The following is a 20,150-nucleotide window of genomic DNA, read 5'->3' on the forward strand; positions in this document are numbered from 1 at the left end:
CAGGAAGAATTTCTTCACAGAAAAGGTGCTCAAGACATTGGAATGGGCAGCTCAAGGAGGTGATGGAGTCACCATCCCTGGAGGTGTTTAAGGAAAGACATGGTCTAGTTGACACGGTGGTGTTCTGTGACAGGTTGGACTCGATGATCTCAAGACGTCTTTTCCAGCCTAATTGATTGTGTGATTCTTGCACAATCCCGAGATCCTCCTGCAGGCACCCCATGGAGTGCCCCCTTCAGGCAGTGACCCTGGGGGACCAGGGGGCTCCCCTGTGCCGGGTGGCACTGGGGGGACACAGAGCCCATCCCCTGCCGTGACAGCCTCGGGGGGGAGGCAAGTTGGACATGATACGGTTTTTGGCGTCCTTTTCACCATCCTTACTCTACACTACTTCGGGCTCCAGATGGAAACCAGCCTTGGCACATCAATGAGGATGCACTTTGCCTTCTCCGCCCTACGGGGTACAAGCCATGCCTGCCCTTAATCACACGACGGAGCCACTGCCGCAGCCCTGCTGGCAGCCAGTCGTTTCTCTGGGAAATCCCCAACTGAATCGGAGCGCTTCCCTCCCTCTGCTCCCTCCCTTCCCTTTCCTCCCTCCGCCTCCCGGGCTGGGCTCGAGGAGCTCTCGCGAGAGCCGCGGAGCTCTCCCTTTCCGGCGCGTGGCTGGGCAGGGGTGGCCGCCATGGCGCTCTACAACTTCAAGAAGATCACGGTGGTTCCGTCCGCCAAGGTACGGCCGCGCTCGCTGAGCCTTTCCCTTCCCCTTCCCCTGCCACGGCCCTCAGCGCCCTCCGCACCGGGCCGTCCCTCCCGCCGGGCGGCTCCCGAGCACCGGCGCTGCCGTCCCCGCGGTGCCGGCGTGGCCTCGGCCTTTGCCTCATCCCCCCCGCGGAGCCCTGGGCTCGCCCTGTGCTGGCGCTCCCGGGCCCGGCGGCCCGTACCATGTGCGGTGTGTGTGGGGGCCGTGTTGGGCTCCTGAGCCCCGCGGAGTGTCGGGTTGGCCCCCCAGAAATCCCTCTGATTTCCAGGCCTGTGTCATACCGAGCCCCAGCGCGGCGTGTTCGTTCATGATACATTCTTCTGCTAGTGCGGGGAGGCTCCCGCAGCGCTCGGTCCTGCCGGGCGGAGTGGGCGAGGAACAGCCTGCGGTTAACTGAGAAGGGAATCGGACAGGGGATGTGAAAGCTCCTTGTTACTGCCCGGAGGTGGGAGCCTGCCCTAAAACGCACCTGTCAAACCGTGGGTGTGCTCAGCGTGCTCCTCCACCAAAATAAGAGTGATGGCTTTATAACAGTCGTAGAGTCATAGAATCGATTGGGTTGGAAAAGACCTCCGAGATCATCAAGTCCAACCCTTAGTCCAACTCCAGTCTGTTTAAGAGATCATGGCACTCAGTGCCACATCCATTCTCAGTTTAAAAACCTCCAGGGATGGGGAATCCCCCACCTCTTTGGGCAGCCCATTCCAATGCCTGATTACTCTCTCTAAAAAGTTTTTTCTGATCTCCAACTTACATTTCCCCTGGCAGAGCTTGAGCCTGTGCCCCCTTGTCCTGTTGCTGAGTGACTGGGAGAAGAGACCAACCCCCACCTGGCTAGAACTTCCCTTCAGGTAGTTCTAGACAGTGCTGAGGTCACCTCTGAGCCTCCTCTTCTCCAGGCTAAACACCCCCAGCTCCGTCAGCCTCTCCCCATAGGGCTTGTGCTCCAGTCCCTTCTCCAGCCTTGTTGCTCTTCTCTGAGCTTTAAACTTCTATAATTAATCTCGTTTTGTTGATTGCAGGACTTCATAGATTTGACATTGTCAAAGACTCAGCGGAAGACCCCGACTGTCATTCATAAACATTACCAAATCCATCGGATTCGACATTTTTATATGCGAAAAGTCAAATATACTCAACAAAATTACCACGACAGGCTCACACAGATCTTAACAGATTTTCCCAAGTTAGATGTAAGTGTTTTGTTGTTTACTCCTAAAGGAACTTTGCTTGCACAGCATCAGGAATACTTGAGCAGTGTATTGGTTTTATTTGAGTTTATTTTGGGCTGAGCAGCATCGTGCTAATTCACTGTGTAGATGATTTTGACTGATTCTTAGTAGATTTTACTGGGAGTAGTTGTAGGCAAACTTGTTCTGCAAAACTAGTGTGTTCCTACTGAGAAAGGAAGTCTGTACCCATGGGTGGTCATTACAGGTTGGGTTTTAAAAGGTTTCAGCTGGTCAGATATGTTTGCCAGGAGTTGCTGTTGAATGAAGAGAAAGAATGTGAGGGTTTTTTTAAGTATGTTGTGTCTGCTTATTTGTTTTTTGTGTGTGCATATGGAAGTTGTCCTTATGGTTAGTCTTCCCTAGAAAATATGTACAGGAAGTAAGAAGTATCCCAATATATGACATTGCTTCCCATCTTCAGGTCTTCAGAAGTTACTTTTGACAAAAGCAATGTTGTTCTTGGTCCCATAAAGGGCAGTGTTGGAAACACACTGACAAGGTGCACATACTATTAACTTTCCAACAACTGCAACTGGTTCCATGTGTGTGTCCAGTGGGGCTTATTTATTAGGCAGTTTTCTGCTTATGCTTAAATTGTTGACCTGTAACCATATTTTGTCACAATGTTTTCTTATCTAGCAAGTATCACTGCAGCATTCCCAGAAATCTTCTGGATTTTTTTTAACATCACAGGATGAAATTTCTGCAAATAAATACATAAGCAGCTGAAATACTTTGTTTAAAAGGTTTGAACCAGAGATGCTGATTCCTTGGAAAGCATTTGGTTATTAAAGAAAACCTTTTCATCCAGTTTTGCACAGAATTTCATGTAGCACTCTGAAAAAGGAAGGAATGAGTAGTGTTGCTGTGTTTCCAGTATGGTATGAATTTTCTTTTAAAGAGACTATTTCTGTAGGCTTCTTGCAGTTTCTTACTTAAAAAAGCTTTCACAGTTGTAACAGGAAGTATTTTACAAAGCAAAAGGTCAAATGGAAACTCCATATGAGTAAGTCCAAGATTGTTTGCAGAATAAGTTCAAAGCAATGAAGATTTATGCATTTAGTGACTGAGCAGATAATTTTTCTTCCATAATATAGTAATGAGAACTGGTTGGCTTTTAGTGGCATTTATGGAGAAAAAAAGAACTTAGATAGTGTCCAAGAACTAATCATCTTAAAGAAGGAAAATACCAGGCTTGATTTAATATTATGCTTTTGTTTCAGGATATTCATCCTTTTTATGCAGATTTGATGAATGTTCTGTATGACAAAGATCACTACAAGCTGGCTTTGGGGCAGATTAATATTGCCAAGAACCTGATTGACAAGTAAGCAACATTAATTTCTTTGGTTTTGTACCTACCTGCCTGGTTGGTTGTTGGCTGAATTCTTGTTTCTCGTCCCCAGTGTTGCCAAGGACTACGTGCGGCTGATGAAATACGGCGACTCTCTGTACCGCTGCAAGCAGCTCAAACGGGCAGCTCTGGGACGGATGTGCACGATCATCAAGAGGCAGAAACAAAGCTTGGAATACTTGGAGCAAGGTTGGTGTTACATACAGGCTAAAAAAAGACATGTGAGTTTGATATAAAATTTATTACATGTAAGAGAAGTTAAAAGTTTGTGTTTAGTGCAGAATATAGACACATGAAACACAGTTTCAAAATCTCCATATACTTAGAATTTATTTTTTAACAAAACAGTTTTCTCTTTGGATATTCTTTAAATTTTGTGGTATTGCTAACCATTATAAAACTTTTCTCTTTGCTTAAAAGTCACAGCCATGCTTTTCTTTACCATTCTTTTCACTTACGTAGATTTGAAAAATAGTGCTAAACACTGTGCAAACACTATTCCTTACTTCAGACCTATTGTTCCTCCAGGTTATGTTGCCTGATTTGCTGGGGTCACACTAGCTATAATATATAATAATATAGCTCTTCATTTTTAAATTATTTCTGAAATTTTGTTTGAGTTGTATGTAGATAGTTGTGGAGCCTACAAACTATTCTACATTTGCATAAACGATCATATTATAATTTTAGAAAAGTTATTAATTTGTATATAGACAATTCAGCATATATATTTTTATTCCATTTCAGTAACACTTTATCACAGGTAGTTAAAAAAATTCTTTAACATTTCAGTGCGACAACATTTGTCTCGTTTGCCAACCATTGATCCCAATACACGAACTCTGCTGTTGTGTGGCTACCCCAATGTTGGGAAATCGAGCTTTATAAATAAGGTATGTGGGTGGTTTCTTCAAAAATAATACCAAGGTACCATTTAATTAAAATAAGGTAGCACTTAAACAATTTGATATTGTGGCAGTGTCTGATGTGAGTGGCAACAAATTCAAGTGTCTGAAGAGGAGTTGAATGAAATTCCTGGAGGGATGAATGGGAAATTATGATAGATTTCACCCTTAGAAATCCTTATCTTTTCCAAAATATCATGTTTTGTGTAAGCATATTTTCCAAATAGAAAAAAGGCTTGCAGAGAAGTAAAATAACAATTTTTTAGCTTTTTCCTCTGTAGCAAAGAAAGTGCATTGTAATTATGATATACTATTTGCAGATTCAAGAAATTTTAAGTACATGTGTGTGCCTGAATCTTGTTTTAAGGTTACAAGAGCAGATGTAGAAGTGCAGCCTTATGCCTTTACCACAAAATCTCTCTTTGTGGGACATATGGATTACAGGTATCTGCGCTGGCAGGTAAGAACTGTTACTATTTTCTGTTTTTTTTGAAAGAATGACCTGGTTATAATCTGATGTGCCATTTTGCAGTAGGAGTTGTGTTTCTGTGTCTTGGTGAAACATGCTGTGTCTGAAAGCTGCTGTGCAAGGTACAGTGTGCCAAATGAAGACAGCAGTCAAAATTGTTCTAAAAATGTACACATATAGGTGTGTTTCCCATTTGAGGGAAGAAGGAAAATGGAATTACTGATTAAAGCCAGCTCACTTTTTATCACTGTCAAATTCTGGGCCGGGTTGGGGCAGCACTTTCCCTGCCTCTTCAACATTGGAGGGCTGTTAACACTGAAACCTCATTCCTTGATTTCTCCATTTTCAGATTCTCTGAGTTTACAGTCATGTGTGACTAAAAGGCAAAAATATTGCTGTCTTAAAATAAGACTATTCATGAAAAATCAAGCACGTTTCTCAATTAGTTGATCAATTATCCTTTAATAACGCTTGAGTTAATGATGTTAATTTCAGGTAGTAGATACTCCTGGTATTTTGGATCACCCTCTGGAGGACAGGAACACCATCGAGATGCAGGCGATCACTGCGCTGGCACACCTGCGTGCTGCTGTGCTGTACGTCATGGATGTGTCTGAGCAGTGTGGGCACAGCCTGGAGGAGCAGGTGGAGCTGTTCAGAAACATTAAGCCATTGTTTGCCAACAAGGTGAGTTTGGTTCATATTATTAATAAACCCCAGGGGTTTATAACATGGTAACTTGAGGGGTTTTTTTCTTCTTTTTATCAGCCACTTATAATTGTTGCAAACAAATGTGATGTGAAGAGGATTGCAGAACTTCCTGAAGAGAGTCAGGTTAGTGTAATTCTCCCACTTCTCCCCCTGTCTCGTGATGTTTACAAAAATACCTTACACAGGTGTGGTGGGTGGCTATAAAACTGGTTTTAATGGTGCAGTGGAAAGTAGCTTTCCAGATCTTGACCCCATCTTTTTTTAGTACTGTGTAATCCGTGCAGGAATATCATAAATGCCAGACAGCAAGTCCTTAGTGCTTTCAGGAATCTCTGAAGCTGTGACAACTTTCAAGTACTGCTCTACTGGGAAGTTAGGCAATAGATAGCCTTGTTCAATTGTCATTTCAGTGAGATTTCAGAGGCTGAGAGGTGTTGCTCGCACAGTTGCAATAGAAGGTTCTGCAGGGTTAATTCTTTTTTACTAATGCTTAAAGCACACATAGAGTTTGTGTTTCTCTTTTTTTTCCCCCCCTTATGGGTCATCTCTAGGTGCCTTCTCGAAAGTAATTATTTATTTATAAAAGAAGAAATTAAATAGAACTGTAGTTGTAAACTTACTGTCATCTTTAGAAACACCTGCTAATGAAATAGTGACACATTGCGTGTGTTGATAGTGTATTAAGATTCCTCTTAATGCATTAGTATATTAAGAAATGCATAGACTTATTATTTGGGGTAATTTTTATATTTTAGAAAATATTTGAAGCTTTTGAAGCAGAAGGGTTTTCTGTAATAGAGACAAGTACTCTAACTGAAGAAGGTGTAATGCAAGTTAAAACAGAGGTAGGTCTGTTTTTCTCTCAGTTTCAATCCAAATCAACAGCTAATATTTGCCTCACTTGTATGAACTTAATCTCAGTTAAACTACGCATTATAGTGATAAATTGTAGAAATGTTTTCCTTTATAGCTTGTTAAGCCTCAGTGGACTTGGGTGAAAATGGAAAATAATGTTTAATACAAATAATTTTAAAAAATGTTTTTTCTGAGTCCTCTTGCTTTTCTCTTATTGTCAAGTCATTGTTAAAAAATAGATGTCTGTATATACATCTTCCCATTATACTTTTTATATAAAATAATTCAGTGTGTTCTTGAGAGCTAGGGAAGCAAGAAATTTGAAGGTGAGATGTGAAGCTGGATATTTCAGAGTGAAAGGTTATGGTGTCATTCATTGTATCTGAAAGGCTTCATCCTCACGTGATGTCGCCATGTGCACTTTCAGGCCTGTGACAGACTGCTGGCCCATCGTGTTGATACCAAAATGAAAGGAAATAAAGTGAATGAAGTATTGAACAGATTACACTTGGCCATGCCAGCTAAAAGAGATAACAAGGTATGCTACATGTTTACATATGTAATGTATTTCCCAGTGCTTCTTACGTAGGGTGGGAATTCCCTCAATATATGAACAGATTAATGTGGTGAAATTTTATTTATTATCTCTAAGTGCCTTTCCTGGGGGGAGAGTCATCTTAGGATTTTGTATTTTTCAGAAACACATTACAATGCAGCTGGTGATTTATAGCAGGAAAAAAAATATTCAAAATTCTTTTCCCTTTTTTATTGGGGTGGATTAATTCCAGGAGCGGTTGCCTTTTATACCTGAGGGAGCAGTGGCACGTAAGAAACGTATGGAGGTGGACACTCCCAAGAGGAAGCTGGTAAGTGGCATCTCTTAATGAGGAAGTTGGCAGATAGATTTTAATTTGCTATACTAGGTTGTAGATTCTGGTTTAGGTGGTATATAAAGCCATGTGTGTCTTTGCAGGAGAGAGATATCGAACTTGAAATGGGAGATGATTACATTTTGGATCTTCAGAGTAAGTATTACATAAGAATTGTTACTATTATTAAGCAGTAAAGTTTGGCTATTTCAGTCTTAAGAGGAAATACCTACACCTGACTCCTTTCAATTAAATGCCTGTGCCTCCGTTTTACTGCATTTTATCTGTTCCAGAACTGTTGATCTTTTGTGACTGTTTCTTTTTTCATAGTGTCACTCAGTTGTTTCCCATTTTACAGTCACAGACATAAAATGACTGGTCTCATGATACAAGTAATTTTTCCTTCTATTCTAGTTGCATTACCTCATTAATTCTTGATGGTGCCTTAGTTAAGAAAGTATCAATATGAGAGAGACTGCATTTTTTGCCTATTATGGCTTGCCAGTGCATCATGCTATTATTGAACAGTATTTGGTGGTGGGATGGAGGTCAAAAATATTTGTGAATGTGTCAGAGATGCTGTCAAATTCTTGCCCCTTAGGGGAATATGGTACTTTATTTTTTTGGTATTCTGAGTGTTGTTTTCTTCTACTAAACATTCTTTGAAATTAATTTTTTCTCTTTATTAACTTCTATTGTGTTTTTAAGAATACTGGGACTTGATGAATTCATCTGAGAAATATGATAAGATACCAGAGATATGGGAAGGTCACAATATACTTGACTATATTGATCCGGAAATAATGAGAGTGAGTTTTCCATTAGTCCTTTTACACTTTTCTTGCCTCTTTATCTCTATTTGTTTAGTGTAAATTACTATTTGTAGATTATCAACAGTATGTCGTGAGAACACAGCCCTTCGTAAATTGTCTGCATGTGCCATGGGAAAAGATACTATTTTTTGAATGACCAAGGACAGAATTTCAGAATGGAAAATTGCTTCACCTTGTCAGAGGGATGGTGATCTTATCTTTTGCATCCTAAAATATGAGGTTTGCACAAGGAGTTGTATTTCTTCATTCTTTGACTACAGTCAGAAGAAATGTAGCTATCAAAATTTATGTATTATTAATAATACAAAATTCATCCATCAAATTTATGACCACTGCAGTTAAAGGAAATGGACTGAATTCTCAATTTATAACATCTTGGTTTAATAACAAGCACTGTTCGGATTTCTTGCTGTGTTCCAGACTCTGCTGAGTGTCAGAAAAGGAGGGTTTTTCAGGGTGTTTCCAGAAATGGCCCAGCAGGCAGAGTTCACAGGATAGTGCAGTGCTTTCCTGCACTGGGCAGCTTCAGGGCAGTCACACAAATGCAGCCAGACTACAATGTGGTGTGATGGAGTAAGTCTGCACAGTGATGTGCCCGTAGGTTCACAGTCATCGATATCAGTAGCTGCATTAAGTGTGGCTAGAGGGGTCATTATCAGGTAGTTCCCTGTTAGAAGGACCTGCATGTCATGGCCCTGGAGTGTGGCGAAATGTAATGTTGAGGATTGTAAGTCAAGGATCTGATTTCCATTTTACCTTTTCAAAACTTAAGAAACTGGAAGAATTGGAGAAAGAGGAAGAGCTGAGAGAAGCTGCTGGAGAATATGACAGTGAGCCAGAAAGCGAAGATGAAGAGATGATGGAAATCCGACGATTGGCAAGGAAGATCCGAGAAAAGAAGAAACTGAAAATCCTGGAGTCAAAGGAAAAAGATGTTCACGGTCCAAGGATGCCTAGAACAGCTAAAAAGGTGAGTATGGAACATGTTCTGTAACAAAATCTTGCTGATGTGTAATAACATCGTGAAAACCTGGAACAGTATCAGTGGAACTGATGGCTTTTTATCATGCTTGGCCATCTCACTTGCTGCTTGCTTCCTTCTGCCTTCCCTAGAGTCCTGGTAACTATTGTCTGTGGGTGCCACACCAAATAAGGGGTAGTAGCCTTTTACTTTTGTGTCACATACATGTTTCTTTTGTAAAATTTCACATATTTTGCAGAAGAAGTTCTTAATAACTTGTTTAATTGGGTTGTTACTATTGTTGTTCTTGCTGGTTGTTTTAAATTCAAATAATTAGTAGAATTAGATAATTACTTAAAATCACAGTCATGTAAAATTTTTCATGGGGTCCTCCAGTGCTGGAAAAGATCATGTTTCTTTTTGGAAGCCAGGTATCACTCTTTCTGATGGCAGAATCTCTTGTCACCAGTCCAGGACGATGGCAAAGTACTAAACTCATAACTAGGCATTTTGAGAAAATGAATCCAACTGATGTTGCCCCTGGTATCTCTTACCTTCTCCAAACTGTGTGTCTTTTGGGAGAAAAGGAAACCTTTCTGACCTAAATACCTCTCTTTGCCTTTCAAAAAAGGCAAACTCTTTGTAAGGTGTTTAGGAAATGCTGGGCCATCTGTGAGGCAGGATTTGTGGGTAAAGAACATGAAGTTGTAAAAAATGACATGTGAAGGTGGGATTTCAATTATCTGCTTGTGGGATGTGACAAAGGAAAAAATACATAGTGAATATAATGGCCTTATGGTATCTTGAGACATAAGATGGAACCATTCTTTTCTGAAAGAAATATATTTTCTTAATTATCTTTTTACAGGTCCAGCGGAAGGTGCTAGAGAAAGAAATGACTGATCTTGGACTGGACATGACTAACAAAGATGATGTAAGTTTCTGCTAACCAAACACAATGTTTATCAAAAACAGATTAAATTTAAATGTTTATTACAGTTGGCACAATAGAGACATGGGATCTGTTAAGGACAAAATAGGAACCCCAGCTGAGGAAGTTGGTACTGGAATTTTTTGAGTAACGTCATCAAGACAGGTTGGATAAGCTGAAAATCTTACCATTTATCAAGAATCACATATATATGTGCACTGTTTTCTTGGAATTTATGTAGGATTCAGGAATGGGTTTGGTTAAACATCTTAATTTTCAAGTCTGCTTTGTTGGATGAGACTGTCAGAAATAGTAATAGTGACAGGTCAGACTTGTTCTTACAGTTCATTCATTCTCTGAGCTGTAATTGAAACTTTTTAGGGCCACTGGCATCTTCAGATGTAAGGCAACTAAAGTACTGCAAACATAGATTTGCCTTCAGGAGACATTTCATTTTGAGTGATGTTAAAAAATACATCTTGTGCAGCAAATCCAGCAGTATTATGGATCTCTAGACCTTGAAGCCTCAAATTCTTTAGCTAAACAAAGAATTGGGAAACAAGGAATGTCAACACTATCTGAAGCAAGGACTTGCGGTTCTGAGCTGACAACCATGTTAAAGTAGGAGTTACCTCAGTGAGAAGCAGTTAATACTTAGGCTATAGCATGGGAAGTGTTCATGTCTGAAATTTTTTAGGGCTTTGGCCTGTACACAGGACACTAATCACGGTAGGTTTATTTTTTTGCTGTTGCAAAATTGCTTCAGTATTGCTGTTCATTAATTTGTGTCTTCTTTCTGATTACTTGTAAGTCTACTCACAAAACCCAGAAAATTTGGGTTAATAACTGTGGAGGACAAAAGTTAATATTCATTGAAATCTGAGTGTTACTGAGGAGAGAGACTCGGTGACCAACAGCTGACAATGTCTTTATGTTACTGCGGAATAACCAACATAATTTATCACAGCAATACACTTCCTGTTTTTCTTATTACTCTGATTAGAAATGGAGCACGTCTCAGCTGATTGTTTCTGGGTTTAATGATTAAAGTGATGTTTTAAATTTCAGGCACATTATGTGAGAAGGTCCCGTAGCACCACCAGGAAACGTAAGCGCGATGAGTCTGAAACGCCCCAATCTGTGGCGCGGAGCCGCAGCTGCTCCCGCACACCGCGGGATGTGTCTGGTCTGCGTGACGAAAAGGTTTGTCACTTACCTCTGTGGCAGCTAAATCAGCCTGTCTGTACTTGAACCATGTTCTGGGAGACTTTGCAGTAGGACTAGTTACATTTGCCAAGAGTTCATGTTTAGTCTCTTTGCAGTTTCATCTTCTTCTCATTTGAACCCACTATACTTCAGAATCACCATGTCCCTTCTTAAAAATAACATAAAGGAAGGGCTCTTTTAATTTTTTGTCTCTAAATCCAACTCTGAGGGGAGAATTCTACAAACTATGAAGTTCTACCCTTAGTTTTCTAAAGTGAGGAATTCCAGGAATAGCATGATCCCAGGTTAGTGTACTGGAAGTTTTGCTAAGGAGGGTTAGTGTCACTTGTAGTGAGACAGTGACATGTGTTGCGTGTTAACATCCATGTTAAAACCATCCACCTTAGTGGGCTTTTAAAAGGTAAAGCTTGTTACTCAAGTTACTGAGGAAGTTACTCTGCATGTTTGTTTTTAAATAGATGGTGAAGAAGGTCAAGACTATGGCAAAGAAAGCTCAAAAGAAAATGAATCGCCTGGGCAGGAAAGGAGAGGCAGACAGACACATATTTGACTTGAAGCCAAAACATCTGCTGGCTGGGAAGAGAAAATCTGGTAAAACACAGAGAAGATAAACAGTCTTCTGAATCAAAATTAAAAACTAACTTTATTAAAACTAATTTCTAGTCCTGTCTTCCTTTTTGGTAATGTAGAGTGTTTAAGAAGTGTGTGGTTTGTTGTAGTACTTAAGATAATTCTCAAGCTCAGAGTTCTAATACCTTGATCTTGCAGTTTTTCTAAGTAATGTCATGAGAAATTTCTCAATACCAGTGGCAGAAACCATTTCTGAACAGATACCAAGGTTACTTTGTTTTCTCATTCCTGACTTCCATGTATCAGTAAAGCATTTCTATATAAAACTAACTTAGAACAAGGTTAAATCTTAACATGTGAACTACTTGTTAAGATACTGTCATAATTAAAGATGCCCAGTTTCAGTAAGGTTTGTGTTTCTGTGTGCAAGTAATTCTTTGATGTATTGCACATGATGACTTTGTTGCAGGTGAAGGCTAGAATTGGTGGGGAAGTAACAGGAGACCAAGGACTGGACAAAGTTGGTGTTTGTGCTCTGAACCAGTTTTGAGAATGCGTGGGAGAGATGCTGCCAGTTTACTGAGCTAAATGGTGACTGAAGCTGGAGGAAAAATTGCAGTTATAGTACTGACCCACTATCTGTAATAACAGCATGGGCAGGAAATGTTACACCTCACAGCTTTTTTCAGTTTAATACTAGTATTTCAGATACGTAGAGAAGGAGGGTCAGACTGACAATTGGTCCTGAGTACATGTGAGCTATGCTCCTGTCACCCTCTGCTTAAGAGGACAATTTCTCTTCAGAAGCTGACAGACAAAAATTCAGTGTATGTTCAAGGCAAAGTCTGTTGTCAAATGTGAAATATTTTCATTTTGTCCTTACTTGGTCAATAGTTACCTAGAGGTTAGTAAAATTATGCATTGTAAATGTATTGCCTCAACAGTACACTTAAAATGCATGTTAAAAACTAACTCACACCCAAGAAAGGGGGAAACCCTTTTTTTTTTTTAATACAAGTAGTAAGAAAAGAGTTCAGATGTCAGATTCAGCATACTGGAGCAGCATGTGTAACTCCATACTGTTTCCCTCATCTACTTTGTGTACTAATTTTGGTATTAAAGCACATTGTAATTCTGCAGAGAAATTTAATGTCAAGAAAAAGTTTAATAATAGAACTTTTAAGGGATTTCGAGGAACTGTTTAGCAAAACTTTCCTTATGGGCAATAATTTCCACTTCCAGATATGCTTTGCAAGCTTTTGCTCCAAGCTGGCCCTTTGAAGTAGAAAATCGGAGCTTTGTTTCAATAGATGTGTGCCCTGCTACCCCCATCGTGCTGCTTCAGTGGTGTTTAATGGGCAGGATGGTGTTCATAGTGTTGTGATGACAGAGATTTTTCTCATGGCTTTGTGTACGTAAAGAAAACAACAGTCCAAGGTTTTAAGTTAAGTATTTTAATCATAATCTTCAAGATAATCTTAGATTTTAAAAGTACTCTAAGTATTTGAAAAGTACACTAATTACCTACAGCTGGGTAATTGCAGTGGCTGATTGCAGTGAAGTCAAGGGAGCTGCTACATTGCATCACTGTTCCCTCACCCACTGTTAATTACTTCAAGACAATACATCAGTTCTGGTCAACATAAACCAAACTGGGCTCTAAAATCTCTTGAAGTGTTGAGCCACTGGAGATGCAGTTGTAGAGAAGCTTCAGTGCTGCAGTCACAACTGGGATGAGAAAGAGAAATTGACTACTGGAAAAAGTCCATTTTACCCTTAAACCAGACATGGACTAGCTACAACCATGTGCTACATGCAATGAGAAGTGGAATGACAAACATTTCATTAAGACACCTCTGGAAGATACCTTAAGAAATCTAGTTTGACTAGTGTGCTAACAGAAGAAAACACAATTAGGTTTTTTTGGGAAAATCAACCCCAAAATCAAATTGAGACACTTGAGTATTTGTCTTACTGAAAAATGCCTTCCATTTTACTCATTACTAGCAATTGATTAAGATTAAACAGGATTAGCTCTGGTACAATTTCTAAGTAATATATCAAGACTCAGTGTAAGCCCACACATTGCCAGTCTTGACTTTTGGAGTTTGGTGGGTTTGTGTAGTCTGGAAATGACTATTACAGGAGATGTTTCAGGGGAAAAAAAATGTAACAAGATGCCTTTGTTTTTTGGAAGATGGAGAAAAGACTTTTAGTGTATATCCCATCTCCAAAGACAGGCTACTTCCTGTATTAGACAGGTATTGTTTATATTTGGAATAATTAACCCTTTTTGTTACTTAAGGGATGTCCAGTAATCAGCCATTAACTAACCAGAAAAGGGCATTGTGGTAAAAAACCCAAAGGGGCTATTTGTTATCTAAAGCTTTGACATGCATCTCAGCACTTCAAAGTTAAATTCACTCCACCCTGACAATCCAATCACTTAAGCTTTTATGTGTTTGGTTAATCATAGGGTACAGTAGCTGAAAAGGTTTACTTTCTGCAATTAAAATAATCTTGATTACTTTGCACTAATTGTTTTTAAATTCAGGCAACTTGTCTTCTCAACATCAGTGCAGAACCAAAAATACACCTGTAATTTAAGGCGTAGTTGTGTGTGGTGGGAACGTACAGCCCTCCCCAGCTGAGCTGGGCAGAGATGCCCAGGGCTCCCTCCCCAGGTGTACAGGGCACACACAGGGTAACAATCTTTCACCAGGCAGTGGAGAAAGAGTAGCCCAGGGGGATCACACTATTGTTACACATTTTACATTATATCAAGCTTAAACATGTAAGAGAACAAGGATGAGGGGGAAGAGGAAATGATGAAAGCAGAAACAAAAACACTGGCTGTAACAACCTCTGTACAAAGTTAATAAGCCTGCTCCAGGTGGACCAATTCTCTGCACTCAAGTCATGATTTACCACAGTGTTAATGAGACAGCACATCACTGCTGGCCTTCAGCACCTTTCACCCCAGCTATTTACATTCGGTGTATTTTTTCATGCTCAACAAATTTGTTCAAGTTATTTAAGTTATCCCACCACTTGAACAGAAAGGTCTCTGCTATTAGCTTAAACCATGGTGTGATCTTAACTTCGTTCTTGGCCGCTTTGTCCAGGAGCTGTTTCAGTTCTTTCTGTGTCACATAGCAGTAGCTTTGGATCTCATTAGGGTCCGGATTCAGTGTCACATCCTTCTGTACAAATAAAATATAGTCTATCTCATGTTCTCCCCAGATCCCATCAGACTTGGCCTTGTAGTGAATTCGTGTCAGGTAGGAGATTTCTTCTGGAGTTACCTACAACCAAAACTCTTGTCAGAACCAGTGCCAGACCAGAACAATTGCTCTGCTGGGCACTGCAATACTATTATCAGCTGTCATCCTCTTCCTTAGAAAGTACTTTCTCCCAAGTGTAGAACTGCAATGTACATCTTCACAAGTTACTATGAAAAAGAATTTTAAAGCACTTTGATGGTGTGAATGGCACAGCATTTCTCTAGTCAGACTTGTCCTGTAATATTTTCAGTGTATTTTTCCTACACAGCAAATTTTAAGTAACATTTACCAGACCTTACCACACACTCACTGAGCATTGGTGAATACAAACACTTGCACCCACCCCTCGCTTCCCAAGGAAAAGTGCTTGGCAACTACCGAAAACCAATGTCAGAGCTGTGTAACCCCGGCCTCCAGGAATCCCTGGGAGTTGTAGGTTGGATGGTGAATTCTGGGAACCTCCTCACCACCTTGTTTCCCAGTAGCAGTAGGAGCTGCTGCTCTGTGTCCCATGGCATAAATGTAACTGATGTGGAATTAAGTGGAAAGAGATTTCAACCCAGAGAACAGTTCAGTTGGCTGCAGCCTCATCTCTGTGCACTCCTCAACTGCCTCCAGAAAGGAAGGTACCAGAAGTGGGTTGTGCTACTGCTCTGGAAGAATCACCAACTGCTCAGGCCACACAAATTCCCACAGGAAACTCAGCATTGCAGAGGTGCTTGTACATGGGTGCTGGCATCAGACCACAGCAATGCCCTCCTGGAGCACCAGCTGTAGAGAGCACACAGAGCACTCTGCCATCAGCAGCCATAGTTAGACATGGAGGAATGCAATCCTTCATTCGAATGTGATTTACTCTCTGGCTCGTATTCAGCTTTAGCAGTGGAATATTCTAAACTACCATTTACTGAGATAAGCTTTTGACAGTCTAGAATACAGAAGTCTCAAATTCACCTCTAAAGCTAAATTCATTTTTAGATTTGAGGCTGATCCTGTCCTCCAGACACAGCTAGTCTGTAAACTGGCAATCACTGGCAAGAATTCCTGTTTCTCCTTCCTTTACCTGCTCCATGGGAATTCCTAACTCTGCTTTCAGTCGCCTCTGTGCTGCTCTCCGAACACCAATGGCATTATTTTCTTCCAGTTCCAGTGGATGGCTTAGAGGATGGCTGCAACAAGTGTTGGTAAAACAGTCTGCAAGAATTTTGGATCAGTAAATTTTTTACATGTATAAAGCATCAAGAAAAAAAATCAAAACCAAACAACCAAAATCCCTCAGAAGTCAATTATTCAACACATCACATCTTTGTTTCTCTTTTGCAGAGAAGGGTCACAGAAGGTCAAAGGTATTTTCACCTATTATTTTTCTTTACATGTTTTGCACTGGGATTTGCCTCTAAACAAGCACTACTTTGCAGGTTAGTGTTTGATGCATGTGAAGACAGGCATTCTTATCCCCAAGACAACATCTACTTAGAGAGCCAGTTTATAAAGACCTTGTTTATCCCTCAAATGCTAATTAAAATTACTCTTGGGAATTTGTATGTAACGGAATATTGAAAATATTCCCAGAGCTACAAGACCAGCTGACAGAAAGTAGAATTAAATACACTTATATTTAAAGGACAGCCCATCTATACTCTGTTTCAACCTTTTGTCTACAAAAGTCAAGCTCAAAAGCATCTAAAATACATTTAGAATATCTACAAACCATACTCAAGATTTTGAGTGTTTAGAAGTAAAGAAAAAAATTAAAACAATCTCTAAAGTAATGGTTCTCTTGGAAGGAAGAAAAAGGTCTTTCTTCCTCAAGTTAGAAATGCCTGAAATTGTTTTCCACTGAAAATTTTGCAACAGACAACTTCATGCTCCCTCCAACATGTCTCATGTAAGGTATTTTTCTTTCATTTCCCTTTTTATTTTCATGCCTTTCCATTTGCATTTGATAGTAATAATTCAGGAGCTTTCAAAATCATGCACTATATAGTCTGGCCACAGTCTCACATCTTGTACAGTTCAATAAGTGTTTGTTAAGGCATGCACAGACAAAGGTCCACAGATTTCCCAAGCACAAGGTCTCTGACATCAGCTTTTACAGTGGAATGGGACACTCTCCACAGCCACCAGAGTCATTTCTTCAGCTCCAATAAATATGTCTTGTAGCAGAGGAGGTAAACGACACACCCTCTGTCCTTGCATACACAGCATCAAACCTGTCAGGGAACAATCCTTTCCCAAGAACATACATAACAACACCCTAGTGTTCCCATTATCTTACTTTATCCACAAGATAAATACAACTTGAACTCTTAAAATTATTGGAAGCATCTCCTCTCCAAAGTAGTAAATTCTAAAACCTCAGAATAAGTTACACTGCAGGATTAGACTGATGTATTTTTCTAAATATTGATTTAAATAAAACATTTTGATAAATACAGTGTTTCAGTACTAACCTGGAAATGTAATTTTTGCATTTGACCTCTGCTGCAGCAACAGTTTATTTTCTGTATTAAATAAGAAAACACTGAAAGCTCGGTGCAGTAAACCTAAAAATAAAAAATAAAGAAAACCTGAGCTATTTAACAGAAGAGGAAAAAAAACATATGAAGACGGTTTAAGGGCTTAGAATGGCCTCATTTTTGGGTAATCCAATGTAAAATTAATATATGTTAAAAACCAAGGATTTGATAGATAACTCAGAGCTACTATTCAGCTTTCTGTACCAGCTTATGTAAAGCATTATGAAATTAGAAAAGTGTTAAGAATAATAATGCAACAGAAGAGTTCTACTCAACTCAGTTCAACACTCTGAGTAGGAACATTTGGGTAAACTTCCAAGGAAGGCTCAGCATCCATAAATTACTATTAAACAGAGATGACTCAAAAATTCCTAAAATACTGTATGGAATTTCAAGACCCTTCAAGAATTGCAAGTGTAAAGAAAACAGGCTCCCTTACAAACAATGTAATTGTTGAATTGCTGTTTTCTTTACCTTTTGAGTTTGTCATTTCTCACTCTCCAGGAAGATGCTTCCCTCAAGTTCATAAACGGTCACACACGACTATGAGAGATGCACAGATCTGACCAACCTCTCATAAACCCACAAACAGTTAAAGCCTTTCCTATCATCAGTATTTGAAGTAGAACTCTGTGTGAACTACTTCAAAATCAAAGCCTCTTCTACATACAGCTTGTATCTGCAATCACACATTTCTCTCCTTTGCAACTGCCTCCAGGTGAGTGTTCCTCCATATCACAGAATAATTAACATTAGATATTGAATGCTGGGGAAGAGAAACCTGTGGGGAAGTACTTGCTCTCGTTTGACCCAACACTCACCTGAGATTAAGGCTTCAATTTAATCATGACTATAGTTCTGAAAATATTCAGTCAGCTTAATGGTTCAATTAGAAGGTAAGCAAGCCATACCTTTATCAATGTTTTCATTCAAGTGACAGTTTTTCTTGGTATCTGCCCCAATCTTTTTATCATTTTCATCAATAAGGATGCACATCTCTGCCAAGAGCTGCACCTGCTGCTCATCCAGGTGGTCTGTGTTTACTTCAGGCATGGTGATGGTAGCACAGGTTCTACTGAAAACAAACAATGAACAGTCATTCAGCAATAGCAACACCTACAAGGCTGTGGGCAAAGCATGAGGAATAATCAAACGGCTCAGTTTTCTGACTTGGGGTAAACTGTGCACCAAGTGTATTTTGGGTGGGTTACATGTTTTAGGTTCCTGAAATTTCCTATCCATGATACAAATCATATAGCAATACCTGGTAGGTACTTGAAACACTTTTTTCTTCTCACTGAGCCACTGCAGCAGCTGCTGCAGAACAGCTGTGCCAAGCCTGACATTGTAGGCTGGCAGTGGTAGGAAATCCAATTCCAAATTTCACCACAACTTACTCGCCCCACTGCCCGTGCATGTCGTGCACACCAACACTGGTTACATTTGTTACACAGGGCATCCTGTGCAGGAGGATTTTCCCCTCGCTGCACACCTGAATGGGGTCGGGAATGAGGTTTCCCTGACCAGGACACGCAGCCCAAGGCATTTCAAAAGCAGCTCCCTCCCAGCCCGGCTCTGCAGCCGCGGGTCACACAGTCACAGACGGGCCAGGCTGGAAGGGACCACCGCGGACCATCCAGTCCCACCTCCCTCTGCCTGAGCAGGGTCACCCCAGAGCACATGGATTGGTATCCCGATGGAATATTCCCAATGAGGGAGACTCCACAGCCTCTCTGGTCACCCTGGCCCAGTGCTCGGTCACTGCACAGGTGAGAAGTTCCTTCGCATGCTCAGGTGGCACTCGCTGTGCATCAGTTCCTGCCCGCGGCCTGTCTGCCATCCCTTGGCACCCCCTTCAGATATTTGTGCAAATTGGCGAGGCCCTCTCTCAGTATCTCTTCCTAAGCCTAAACAGGCCCAGCCTCTTCAACCTTTTCTTGTAAGAGATATGCTCCGTTCCCCTAAATCACTCTCGCTGCCCTCCCCGGGACGTGCCCCAGGAGCTCCACGTCTCTCTCCCTTATGCTGAGGAGCCTGGAACGGGGCACCAGATGCGCCTCATCGGGGCTGAGCACGGGGGCGGGGGCAGGACCACCGCGCTCCTTCCCTGTACCGTGCCCCGCTCCCCTCCCCGGCCGTTCCCTGCTCCCCTCCCCGCCCGTGCCCCGCTCCCCTCGCCCCCCGTGCCCCTCTCACTTCCCCGCCGTGCCCCGCTCGCCTCGTCCCCGGTGCCCCGCTCCCTCCGTGCCGCTCTCACCTCCCCGCCCGTCCCGGTGGCCCCTCCAGGCTCCGCCGTCCCCGCACGGCCCCGCGCAGCGCGCGCCACATCGCGCCGCCCGCCGCCTCCGCCAATGGCGCCGCCGCCCGGCGCTGACGTCACCGCATCGCCCGATCGCCCCACCGCTGCGCAGGAGGCGGGGCCAGCGGTGCAACGGTGACAGGCGGCGGCAGCAGCAGCCAATCGCGACGCGGCCGGGAAGCCGCGCTGGCCAATAGGAAAAGAGGGCAGCGGCGGGGCAGCCAATGGGAGCGGGGCAGCCGCTCCGCCCGGCCCCGACAGAGGGATCGGGAACGGCATCGGGATCCATTACCAGGGAGCGGCCTTCGGCTCGTTCTGATAACCGGGAATAACAGAATGGATTGGGTTGGAAAACTCTGAGATCACCG

The 20,150-nt window shown here is 41.6% G+C and overlaps 2 protein-coding genes across 6 annotated transcripts; one reads left to right on the forward strand and one right to left on the reverse strand.

The window, feature by feature from the left end:
• Positions 1-624: 624 nt before the first annotated feature.
• GTPBP4 (GTP binding protein 4) lies at positions 625-11,766 on the forward strand. The gene is made up of 17 exons (XM_071560654.1): positions 625-733; positions 1,786-1,956; positions 3,219-3,322; positions 3,402-3,538; positions 4,142-4,242; positions 4,622-4,714; positions 5,219-5,410; positions 5,492-5,557; positions 6,190-6,279; positions 6,717-6,827; positions 7,078-7,155; positions 7,263-7,314; positions 7,867-7,967; positions 8,764-8,961; positions 9,821-9,886; positions 10,952-11,086; positions 11,569-11,766. Exons 1-17 carry the CDS (start codon positions 686-688, stop codon positions 11,719-11,721), a joined length of 1,896 nt encoding a protein of 631 aa, XP_071416755.1. The 5' UTR covers positions 625-685; the 3' UTR covers positions 11,722-11,766.
• A 1,358-nt stretch (positions 11,767-13,124) lies between these two features.
• On the reverse strand, positions 13,125-19,841 carry IDI1 (isopentenyl-diphosphate delta isomerase 1). Of its 5 annotated transcripts, none has more exons than XM_071560288.1 (5): positions 19,741-19,841; positions 18,395-18,558; positions 17,418-17,510; positions 16,028-16,158; positions 13,125-14,985 (listed from the first exon to the last, which is right to left on the reverse strand). In XM_071560288.1, exons 1-5 carry the CDS (start codon positions 19,809-19,811, stop codon positions 14,668-14,670), a joined length of 777 nt encoding a protein of 258 aa, XP_071416389.1. In that variant the 5' UTR covers positions 19,812-19,841; the 3' UTR covers positions 13,125-14,667. The 5 variants fall into 5 exon arrangements, with proteins under 5 accessions (XP_071416389.1, XP_071416391.1, XP_071416393.1 ...); XM_071560290.1 differs by having other exon boundaries at positions 18,395-18,555; positions 19,741-19,838; XM_071560292.1 differs by lacking the exon at positions 19,741-19,841 and adding an exon at positions 19,702-19,721.
• Positions 19,842-20,150: the final 309 nt, after the last annotated feature.

The sequence above is a fragment of the Pithys albifrons genome, chromosome 7 (genome assembly GCF_047495875.1).
Source record: "Pithys albifrons albifrons isolate INPA30051 chromosome 7, PitAlb_v1, whole genome shotgun sequence".
NCBI classification, from domain to species: Eukaryota; Metazoa; Chordata; class Aves; order Passeriformes; family Thamnophilidae; genus Pithys; species Pithys albifrons.